The 13,065-nt window shown below is 33.9% G+C and overlaps 1 protein-coding gene across 9 annotated transcripts in view; it reads right to left on the reverse strand.

The window, feature by feature from the left end:
- Positions 1-13,065, reverse strand: part of LOC145283636 (F-box/LRR-repeat protein 12-like) — a 738,609-nt gene that overhangs the window by 95,487 nt on the left and 630,057 nt on the right. For all 9 annotated transcript variants that reach the window (XM_080132593.1, XM_080132590.1, XM_080132591.1 and 6 more), the window contains one exon: positions 8,966-9,168. In XM_080132593.1, coding sequence (XP_079988719.1) covers positions 8,966-9,168 — 203 coding nt within the window. The remainder of the gene's footprint in view (positions 1-8,965; positions 9,169-13,065) is intronic.

Below are 13,065 nucleotides of genomic sequence, written 5' to 3' on the forward strand. Positions count from 1 at the left end.
TTCTGTTCTGTACACACCTCCCTATACAGTTCAGATTTAATCTTTCTCTGAGTTCATCACATTACACCACCATGGTATTAATTTCACATTACATCACCATGGTATTAATTTCATATCATTTCTCTCCAAGCAACACATGTCCTCAATTCTCATTGATTAGGTTTCACTTTTATACATTATTATGCTGTGCGTACACTTTTCCCTTGGTTGAAAGCGGTAATGCTCTGCTGGTTAATAATGGTAAAATTTTCCAGAAGTAAAGTAACTATATCCACTCCTAACTCTAACAAAAAAATAAAAAAATAAATAAATAAAATTGGAGAGCTGTGCCGTCTGAAAATAAGGACGATTTAATCCTGTAACAAGATCTTATGAAGTGAGATAATATATAAAAGATATCATAAAATTTACAATGTAATTAATGGTTGTTCAAACATAAATATCACCAAGAATAGTCCTATCTTAGCAGTCTAATAACAATAAAACATTATTTTTCTTTAATGAAAAAAATTAATCATTAAGATGAATTACCAGCATTCAATTCTAACAGATTGCTTGTTAATAAGAGTTATTTCTTTAAAGAGATCAATTGTGTTTCAAGGAACCCAGAGAAATAAATCTTTTCCTATATCAAAAATCGACCTTCTGACGAAAAATCAAGCAACTCGGGTTTATTATTTGCCCGTTTACTGATGGAACGTGCGTCGAAAGTCAATTCAAAGTCGTCTCTTTCAATTTGCTTATTTTCTGGGATCCTTAAAATCTACTTGGTCCCTTTGTTTTGGATCTGGCGGCCATTTTGACCATATTTCTGTTTCCAATTTTCTCTTATCGTTACGGAAATTAATAAAATATGCACAGTTAAAAAGAGCAGAGGAAGGTGTTGAGTTTAATAAGATGTTTTGGGTTAAATTATATAATGTCGTTTCGACCCTATTTATAATGCAACACTCTAAACAAATTTGGATGTTTGATCCTTAAACACCGTAGCCCATATGACAGAAACCGACACAGTTCGATTCTTTCTTCACATACTATCACTGAAGCTTATTCTGCCAAAACCTCATATCAACAGCAACTGGAAAAACGGTATAAAAAGGCTGTGTTTCTTCACTTACAAACGACGATCATTTCAAGGTTTAATATTCTGTCTCTTCACTCAACTTTTTATTCGAGCACTTTGCTTACTGGCCTCAACAACTTTCTCCACAATTTCTTGATAGATATTACGGTACTATTCCAATACCAACAGCAATAGTTAGCAACAACTGGGAGGCGAGGGTGGCTAACGACGGACTGGCAATCTAGGTGTGTCAGGTTCGAACCCAGTTAGTTCTACAGAAGCATGTTCATTTAAGGATGTTGTTAATCTTCACATGGTTCCTCCCAATGTCTTCCTAGAAAGAATTCTAACTGGAAAGATATCAAATAATCGGATGCCAATAATAGTCATCTGATCCACACAAAATGAATTAATAATGCTAAACAGCAACAGCAGCACAATGGCTAAGTTGTTAATGACACAGACTGATAACATGCACGTGCTAAGTTCAAACCTAGATCGTTCCACAGAAATACTCTCACTTAGCGATGTTGGCAACCTTCACATAGTCGCTACTGTGAGTACCTGATGTCTTTTTAGAAAGAATTCTAACTAGAAAGATATCAATGAATTTCCATGTTTTAATTTTTGCTCAAATCTACTTAGTGACTACTTTTTGATAAACTGGATACCCCCCCCATTAAAAACTGACATAGTGTCTGACCCTGCCCTCGTAGGGAGGTAAATAAACAGAGAGACTCTGTGTCTATTTGATAAGTTGATAACACTTTTCAAAATCCTAACATGCATATGCATAAGTTTCAATTGCCATTGTTATGTCATGCTATTTGCTCATGGGTGAGAATGTTACATTATGGGAGATCTATATGACATGGACGGGTGTATATAAAATGTTTTTTTGATGAATGTGTGTATACAGAGTGTATACATGGCCTAACTGAATGTCTGTTGGTTCTACACTAATTGGATCATATGTTGTCTATCTACATAGATTTCTAACAGTTTATTTTACAGACTGATTAGTCTCGTCTAGGTGTTGATGTGTATGTGTGTGTCAGACATGTATTTATGACATATCTTTAAAACTGTGTCATTGGCCCTCTGTCTTTTGGTCTAACTGGAATTTCATCTGTCCTTGGATGGAGCTGCAATCTGTTAGACAAAGACGTTTCAAACGATCCAAGATGATGATTAGTTTTATATAGAGATTTTATTTCACTTTCCAGGCGTCGTTATGCAGAAAAATGGAAATTGAATATCTGGCTTCAGGGTTTCTCCTGGTCTCCATTTTGAGACATACCATCTCCCTCTCAGGAGTGGGCTGGGGATACCCGTTAACCCATCTGCTCTCTTCAATGTCCGAAATCCAACTCAACACTTTGCTCCAGCAAACTGGAACATGTGACAGATGACACGTCCTACCAGTCAGCAATTCAGACCTTCCAGTGCAAACTTGACTAGTTCACAGTTTGACAAGGTCGGACATGTTTTGATAACCTTATTAAAACATAGCTTCACATCTTTTGTTTACTTCACCAGTTATAGATAGGTAGATAGAGAAAGAGATAGATAGATTGATAGCTAGATAAACAGATACATTAATAGATACACAGATAATTAGACAAACTTATAGATAGAAAAAGAGCAGATAATTTTATCTTCTGCTTGCCAACTATATAACAAGAGTCACTCTTTGCTCATTACTATTTCCAGCCACAATAACTTATTTCTGGCAAATCTTTCAGACTCATTTGAACAATTTCCAATGCCAATTTATTCCAACGTTTCTAAACTGTTAACAGCTGTCAAACATTTCAACTTTTGCACAACTTGAACCTTAACTTTAAACACATGTTTATTTATATACATGAGTTACTTTTATTCAACCTATACAAGGCATATTATCACTGATGCATAAGGGGATACTGTGAGAAAGGCTGGATTTATAGGAGGGAGAAGCCTGAGTGGAGAATTGGGCAGCAAGATATATGTTCACATTGCATTTAAATTTCTACAGTTAATACAGTCGGGGAAACTGAGCAGGAAGGGAATTCAAAATACAAGTAGTGCAAGAAAAACAAGATATCAAAGTAGAAAATATTCTGGCATCTAAGAATCTGTACTGTGAATGGGTGGGAATTTGCTGTAAGTCAGCTGTTATTTTTTTTTAATTGGAGGGTCATCGCTTATGAAGACCTGGAGGTTATTCTAGGATTAGGGTTAAGAGTTAGATAGATGGTGAGACAACATGATCAGTAATGGTAGAACGGGTAGAGCTAGATTATTAAAGAAGACGGCTCAACAGGAATTTATTCATATTAGAGTTGAAGATGACCATGTTATAAACAGTCACATGATATTGTGTTCCACAGATAATCATGGAATGGGATATTTACATTGTTGGGGAAGAGGATACAAGGGTAGCAAGTTCATGAGAACACATTCCATCGAAGTACTTGTAAGCCAGCCATAGAGATGCAACACAGTGTTGATGCGACGGGGGCTGGGGTTTGGTAGATAGTGTGTGCCCTATTAGGTTAGAAATTTCTTTTTGCAATTTGTTCAAGATGGAGAGGCTAGTGGCTGATACACCAGTCAGTTGTATTGTTTCGTGCTGAATATTGTCCTCATCATTCCTAATTAATTAATCAGTTTTCAGCTGATAGGCTCTCCAGCCTTCTTCACATGCATTGTTCATCCATTGTGATTTTGTTTTTAATCTTCAGTGTTGTTTACTATTGTGTACGCTGATACTTTTAATCTACTTAATTCTGTTGAACTAGTTATTTATTTATATTAAAATAAAAGAACCCCTAGAAATTCTACAATTACATCCTTCATCTGTTGTATATTACTGCCCTGCTTGAAAATATTTCCATTCACCATATTATTTAAAAACTTTTGTTCAAATTGAAACATATTTATCTGATTAATCTCGTTTCTAAATATATTTGGTTCGTGACAGGATCTATCTTCAAATTTCTTGCAGGAGTTTGTGGCATATTAACTGTTTTGTTATATTTTTATTTGGAAAATAAGACAAAATGAAGTATGCTCATTAAGATCACGATGGCTGACTGCCAGTCTCGTCTTATTCACGTTGGACGAGAGTTTACTTTTTTAAAGGGGAGGCAACTCCTACTGGTGTAGAATGTCTACTAACATAACATCTACATTCTTTGAACATTCAGCACAAATGGAGATCCCGCAATATAATTGTATCATCTTTGGCCAGAACAGATATTACACTTTTAATTATTTATTTGCTATACATTAAAAATTTGACAATGTTACAAATTGGGCAAAAGACCATTAAAAGTATGAAGAAAAATGGGGGTTGTCGGTTATCTTTGGTTCAAAAATATAAGAAATTTCTTTGCTACTGTTAACAAGAATAATCTCAGTCATCACAATTCCATAATTCTCTTCTCCAATAAAATATATTTCAGTATGAGTTTCACATTGATTACAATCGTAGGGGGGGGGCGGGAGGCGATAGTGACTAAGTGGTTAACCTGGACTGACATCCTGGGTGTGCCAAGTTCGAATCCAGTTTGTTACACAGAAATATTTTCACTTTTTTTTTTTTTACACAGTAATTACCACTTAACAAGGTCCGGAGGCCACTCGAGGATAAGGTTTAATGGGTATACATTAATCAATGTGATTATAGCATAGTAAACATAAGTAGTAAGAATTTTGTAAGTTTGATTACTTAGGGGGACGGTTCATCAAGAACTTATTTACATTAAACTTGAAGATAATCAGATTGTAGTCAGCTGGAAAGCAGGCAATCGGAAGAGAGTTCCACATGCGTGCACTCCTAAGAAAGAAGCTTTGTTTATGGAATCTGCATTTAGGTTTAGGCACAGATAAAGAGTGTGGGCGGATATTGACAATTTTCATGCGGTCCTTCTTGTAAGCACTGTGTGGTTTTAGCAAGAATTCTAAACAGAAATATACCAGGGAAACGAATGTCACCAATAATCATCTGAATCATACGAAATGAATGAATGATGCTCAATAATAACAATAACAACAACAGCAGCAGCAGCAGCAGCAGCAGCAGCACCAGCAGCAGCACCAGCACCAGCACCAAATGACGCTTAAAAAAAATAATTTTTTTACATACTTCGGCGATCGATCGATTTCATCTTTTTAAAACAAGGGGTGAAGGGTGATAACGTGTGTACGAACATGAAATCGCTTTAGCATATCATTACATAGATACTTAAATTCAAGAGCAGTCATGGGTAAGTAATCAGATAGTGTAAGATGCGGATGTCCTTCTAATATCATTATTAGACAACATTACATGTATTGAATTAATATTTATACTATGTTCACTGATGATGTGTGTATAACATTCTCTTTCTCTCCCTCTCTCTTCAACATCAAATTTTAAATATATTTTGCAAGCTCACTCTTCCATCTTCAAGTGTCTCCAAATTCCGCTGTCTTGTCTAATCACTTGTTTTCGAGTTTTCATTGTCCAGCCAAGCTTACTGCGATTCAAGACAGCCACGCTCTTTCAACGTTTTGTCTAAGAGGATAAATGCCCCGCATCATCTTTAACAGCATAACTGTTTTGTCCTTAAGAGAATTTCTAAAATGTGCAAATGTAGTGCTTACAGTAAATACTCTAATCTAATGTCTTGGGTGTGATCAGATGATATAAACAAAAGCATATAAAACATAAAAGTGAACTATTTCAAACCTCTTATTTTCCATTTAGATTTAAGAAAATAATATAAAAGTAGAAAATGAGCAAAATCTTAATTTTATTTTCACCACTGACAAATATTAAGGACGAATATAAATTTTGATTATTCTATCTCAGAAAAAAATACTTTTTTTTTTTTTAAATAAAAATATTAAAATATATTTTTTTAATATTCAAATGTAATTTTTCATGTTTAAACCTTTAAACTGATGGATTAAAGGTAATATCTGGCTTGAATTGAAGTCAATTATTATGGTTCTCCTGTGCTTCTGTAATGTGGCCGTTACTGCTTAACTGTGTCATTATATTTCAAACCTCTCAGACCCACACATTGTCTGGTATCGTCACAAAGGAACAAATAAATAAATAAAAAAGGAAAGAAATACAAATCCGACTCGGCATTTTTTTAAAGTGAAAATGAAATGCATTTATTCGTGGTTCTTCCAAAACAATGCATTTCATTATCTTTCAAAAGTGTTTTCGCATACATGTTTTACAACACTGTGCTATATAACATGTGCTTTTTAAAAGTCTCTGTCCCCACCACTTGGCACTGATCTTAGCCAGCACTTTCTTGCCCTCAACTTCACACGTCTATCTTCCTTGGTACACACTTCTTTTGCTCGACCACATGCTAAAACGGTTGTTACTGCTAATATTTTCGCTAGCCAGCTATCCTATGGCTGCTACTGATTGTATCACACGCGCCCATGCGTACGATGTTACCATAAGAGCGCACTGCTTTGTTGCACTTCTAAACGAACGGAAAACATTAATTTTCACATGCGACTCTAACCCAACATTCCCTCCTTTAAACATACTGATATTTGACCTACTTGCTTGTTTGTTTTCTCAATGGATGCTGAATTTAATTCACACAAACTAGTGAAACAGGAGAGTAGAAATATCTGTCTTTTCTACTTTATACTTACTTAATTAGTCCATACGTTATGCTTTGAAAAAAGTCAAATACAATTTTTGAAGGACAAACTGCTTCAAACAATGTCAAATGTTTGTAATTTAGCTAAAAAAAAAAAGAAAGAAGCCAATCTGGCAACCCTAGAGAATAATGTAAGAGTGATCTCCCTTTGATATAGCCTCGTTTTTGAATATCATAATATATGATCATTGTTATAATGGTGTGAGAAAGGTACTCGTAGTAATTCCCATATGAAGTGGTTCTTCATCAAAAAAAGAAGTTAGCAAAATGTTATGTAAAAAAAAGAACATTTGAAAGAACTAGGGAAAAGAAGAACATTGCCTGTCAAGAGATGCTTAACTGGAGGAGTAAATTCAAGATTTTCTCTTAAAATGCGATTTTATTTTGTATTGAACTATGTAGCACAATATTACTTTCTGAGTATTTATTAGTACTTATTAATTTATCTCAATTGGGTCAATTCTATATTTAAAATACAATGGACATTATTTTCATAGAAAGGTTAATAAACTTATATTTGCTGTATGTTACCGTTTTTTTTTGTCCAAAATACTATTTTTTGCATTATCTAGAGAAAAAATCAGCTTTATCAAAACATTTGTTGATTAAATGTAATTTTCATTACATGGAATTTCTACAGGTCCTGCTAATTAATAAATAACATTTTTGGCAATAGTCATTGAACCGTACGTGTTGTTTAATCAATAAAAAAATAAGTGTTACCGTTGGGCGATGGTAGCACAAGGAATGACGGGATTGATTTTAAAATCAACAAAAATTTCATAGTTTCTTTTCATGTCTTGAACAATTTTAATTTAAAAACGGATAATGCAAAAGTTTTTTTTTCGTTTGAAAATCAAGAAAAAAAAAAGATTTGAATTGATTTTTCTTTTTCATTTTGTCTGCAGCCCAAGTTCTCAAGTAAATGTTTTGACTTTGTGATTGAGTTAAGCCTTGCAAGTGTGAATCAATGAATGAGATGCTAATGAATAATGAAATATTAAGACGAAGAACCAAACATAATTTTATATAAAAGAATATTATATTTATACAGGGCGTCCCAAAATTGACCAGGTATTTCGATGTTAATTTATATTTAAAAATAGATGGTTAATTTTGGGACACCCTGTATAATAGTTGTTGAATGGAGAGAAATAATATGGGAATGATACGATGGATGTGTAATATGAGTCTTAAGGACAAGCTTAGATCTTATGATTTTATTTAGTTCTCTTTCACAGCAAGAACTTATACACCAGGATCGGAAAGTGGGATTGAAAAATCAGCGTCCCGAGGAGAGGCACTCTGACCTACAAAAGTGCCTGGGTAGCCCCGTCGAAATTCCCCGGCAAGGGCGCCTCAGGCGATTAGCAATAAACTAACCCCTTCTCAAAGGGAGAAATCAAAACCTGGGAGGAAATCAAAACCTGGTCCTCCCAGAACTCCACAAAACTAAACTCCTACCGCATAATCAAAAGGGACCAGATCATTACAGGAATGGTCTAATCTCTGACTTTGGGGACTCAGGATAAAAATCCCTGAACAGGAAACTTCGTTGGTTTGGTCACGTTGAAAGAATGGATGAGAATGCTTGAGTTAGTAGATATATAACCAGTTGCGGCATCAAGGTATATTGGCAGTTATTCCGTGTTGGTGAAACTGTTGAATAAAATTAATTTAAATTGTAGAGAGGAAGTTTGTTCGTTTAACCTTATGACCTTTTTCTTTCTATCAAACAAGGATGGATAATTTGCATAAAAGATTATTAGATCTATATGATTGTTGTTTTATTAATGTTCAATTTAAGGGGGTGGGGATAATATGTTCTGTTGTCATAATTTCATCCTCTCAGGCATTACTACCTCCTTTTTTGTGGGGAAGATATTGTAGTATCTGTTCTGTTACCATGATATCATCTATCCAGGTATTACTTCTTCTTATGGGGACAGTATAATGTATATTTGTTTGTCACCATCTTTCCAGACATTACCTCCTCCTTAATGGGAGAGGGGTAGTGTTGTGTCTATTCTGTGGTCATGATATCGTCCTTCCAGGTATTATTTTCTCCTCCTTTTATACTAGCAAAAATATGCGACCAGAAAAAAAAAACCCAAAAAAACCCTAAAAATAAAAATTTAAAATATCCTTTATGGAGACATTCTTTATAAGAAAAAAAAAGAAAAAAAGAAAATAACAGAAAAAAAGAAGAGAACCCCCATAAAAATGGTCTCTCACTTACCTGATGTTTTTTAAGAAAGGAATAACATTAAGCCAAAAGTTCTCAGTTAGTTTTGGCTTCCCTGAGAGCATCAGACCTCTGAGATTGCTGCCGTAATTGAGAAGGAAGTTGTAAATGGCGCTCTCAGAGAGAGCATTCGTGTAGCTGATGTCAATGGCAATCAGCTTGTGGAATTTACCTTTTTCCATCAGTTTCTCAAGAATCTGAAGAAATAAGAAAAGAAAATCAGTTCAATCAATTACGATGCCACGACGAGTACACTTAATACTCTAGTTATTCAATTATGTCCCTTGCTATTCGAAATATCAGAAAAGGGGGAAAAATTACATGAGAAAATGTTAAAAATTTAGTTTGGTCTTATTTTGCACGGGACATTTCAATAAAATACGTAGACTTATAAAATAGACTGTTGACATGATGGTTTTCGTAGCTTTTTTCTACATTGTTTTGACAGACACATATGAGATGTCTTGCGGATCGTATAGCTCTGCTAGCGAAGAGTAGTGACGCTTTCTTTCTTTCTTTTTATCAGTTTCAACTCAGGGCGTTTGCTTTAGCAAAATATTTTCTTCAAAATAACATTTTTTATTTTTCAGAAATAATTAATCAAGGATTAAAAGAATTTTTATAAAATCATGAAAAAATATGATTTTTTGAAAGATGGCACAAAATCAGAACATAATCATTGAAAGTACTCCATCCCATCAAAAAGAAATTAAACTATAATTATCTAGTGCATTATCACATACTGAGGAAAACAATAATGAAAGAATGTTAACGAAGACATATTTTTATCAATCCTGAAACCATTGGTCTTGGTCTATTTGAAATGAAGGAGAAATCCTTATAGACTGAGGTAATTGCATTTTGTTTTGTTTTTATTCAGTGATGGATAGGTTAAAAAATAAAGCGCCAACCATAAACAGCAATGATAAAAATCATGTTAATCAATTTTATAACCATTGGTTCTGGTTCTTTCAATGAAGGAGAACTCCTTCTATACTGAGATGATTTTGTTTTGTTTTCACAGGGTGGTTAAGAAACGAAGCCCTGCTAGTAACAAGAAAACATGGTTCTGGTGTCTTTCAACGAAGGGGTAATCCTTCAAGACTGAGGTATTTCTTTTCTTATTATGAAGTGATCGTTGGTATGCAAACAGCCAATGAAATTATCCGTAAGGTGTGCAAGGAGCAGTCCTTATTTTAAGCGTTGCAGATGAAAGAAGTAATGTTGAATGCATACAAATAAGAACTGAACACGCACGGCGCTTGTATTGATAATGTCGCTCAATCTAGAAAAGTTCTCAGTTATCTTTGGGGAGAGAAAAAAGAGTAAATAATTAGCGAGTGAAAATCGTTCTACCACCGTTTTATATGGAATGTGATTCTCCTCGGAAATAATATGAGATTCTGTGATAAGTTGAAAATGAATGACAATATGCAAAAAGCCTGAAACAGGTATTAGTCTGACCATATTGAATTTATATATGGCGTTTGGATGCGTTTTGTTTTTTTTTCTGAGGAGGATACTCTTTCATATTTTATTATATATAGAGACAGAGATATTACATAGTTAAAATTCTTCACTCTTTTATGTAACCAGAATTTGAAAGTTATTGACAGAGTCTTGATTTTAAATCATATCAATCTGTACTTTTACGTCATATAATAAAAGGGGTACTTCCCATTTTCATCTAAAATATACAATTTTTAATGGAGATCGCTCCAATCGCTCCAAACAAGACATGAAGCCATTTAATGTAAGGATCTTTAAAAAAACACTTCAAAACTTTGAAAAACTAACCAACAATAAGGATAGATTGAAAACTAACCAACAATAAGGATAGATTCCGACACAAAAAACAGCAATTCTTCCCCTTTTGTCAGAAATATCACTCGTGGAATGCGAGGACTAGAGGATAAAATAAAGGAAGCGTTGGTCCCTTTGTCCTTTTACTGGCTTAGAGCGTTTACTTTAATAAAATATTTAATTCAAAATTAAACTTATTTTCAGAAATAATACACCAGGGATCCAAAAAATTTATAAAATCATGAAAATAAAATTAAAATTTTTATGTTCATTTTTCTTTCTGAGAATTTTTGGATTTCTTCTTTCTGAGAATTTTTGGATTATTTAAAAAATATCACATTTTCATTTCTTCTCTGTTCTAAGTAACCAGAATTGAAAGAGAAAATCTGTTGTTGGAGACTTGATTTTGAATTATGTTAATCTGTAATTTAAAGAAGTATAAAAATAGGTTACTTCTTCTTCACCTAAAATAATTATCTCCCTTTGTCCTCTATGGTGATGAGTTATCTCACCTGTATTCCAAAATAACCGCATTTGATTGGACAAAACAATTCTTTTTGATCAATCACTAAGCACTTAATTTTGATGGGATCAAGGCAGAAAAGCTTTGTTCATCCTCCTTTTGAATGTGATCGCAGTCAAAACCCTTGAATCGGATGCATTTAGGGAGCCATTTTGTTCTAGACATTAAATGGGTACATTTTATTCAGTAGTTGGTCGTTTAATCAAGCCGCAAACACAATTACTTTTGCAAAAAAAAAACATTTCTGTTATTATAATTTAATACATATATTATCATTTATCTATGTTTTGTGGACATTCTTCTTTTCCCTTTATTTCAGCATTTATCCAATGTTCATTCCTTTGCCAGAATCACTACATTAACACTAATAACATTCTGTGAGCAATTCTTTCAAATCTACCAGATGGTCTGTCGCTGTTTCATCGACAAAAAAAGAGCTGGAATATTGTTAACGTGTTGTAGGTAGTTAGTTCAATCGATAGTAACATCTAACTGTAAGAGTGGTCATAATGAGTGATGTAGGAATGGAAGTTTCTGTTTTTCTGTTCTTTTATTGTTAGCAGACATCATTTCTTTTTCACTGCAACTATAATAATTGAAGCAATAACAACAGAGAGATGATGGTGGCTATGTGGTAAACGACACAAACTGATAACTTGGGTGTACCAAATTCAGATTCAGTTCCTTCTACAGAAACACTTTCACTTAGGGATGTTGGCAACTTTCATGTTATCCCTCTCATAAGTACTCGATATCTTTCTAGAAAGAATTCTAACTAGAAAGATATCAGGGAAACAAATGCCAACAATAATTTATCTGATTCATACGAAACTAGCCGGGGTATTCGGCGTTGCCCGGGTGTTTGGAAGTGTAAAAAAAAAAAAAATGTTTTGAACCTGTGACGAACCTGGAGGCGGAAAAGAAAGTGAAAGAAAATATGACATCTTACCGCAATGCTACGAAGCCATAGGAAGTGAAAAGCGTTTAAATTTAGCAATGTCAATCAAAAAGTTAACTTGCAGAAACGAACTTTGGCTGGAGGCCAGTTCATCTTTTCGCCGTTTCATTTATTTGTTTCCTGACGATGTTGGGGAAAACCAACTCCCCACAAAAAGGGAGTGTCCAAATGAATAGCAATTGTCTGATATCGGACGTTTCCCCAACATTGGTCAAAGCTGATTGCTTTCTGGACGTATGGATAGTATTTCGTCTTACGTAACCAGTTTGACTGTTTTTTTTTTAATATTACTCATAAGAAAATAAGTGAATTGGAGACTAAAGAATTCTCGTCATTTACGCGTAACGAAACATATTACATTTTCTATTTTTCTTAACATGGTGATATTTTATCCTAAATACACTCACATGGGAGGGGAGGAAGAAACAAAAGTAAAAATGGTGAGGGATGAAAGAAAACCGTTTTAATTAAAAAAAAAATAATGGTATTAAATTTAGAATATTCTTTTTTCAATACCAAATCATAAAATAGGATATCCCCCCCCCCAATAAAAAAAATCCACCCATGAAATTGTTAATAAAATTCACAATCCTTTCTGCAATACAACCATATTTGGTACAAATAAACTTCAGTGATATTTGTTCATCAAGTTTAAGCCACGAATTTTGAATTGTAAGTCATTTTAGTTTCAGACGAAAATTGAAATGTTATTCCAAACAAAATGGCAGTATCAATCCAGAGAAGCTTTGAAATGTAAAAGTTTGCAGACTAGGATGAAGAATAGAGTTTCCAGTCTGTAGCCAATCCGGA

The sequence above is a fragment of the Euprymna scolopes genome, chromosome 8 (genome assembly GCF_053919585.1).
Source record: "Euprymna scolopes isolate OS-2025 chromosome 8, ASM5391958v1, whole genome shotgun sequence".
Classification (NCBI taxonomy): Eukaryota; Metazoa; Mollusca; class Cephalopoda; order Sepiida; family Sepiolidae; genus Euprymna; species Euprymna scolopes.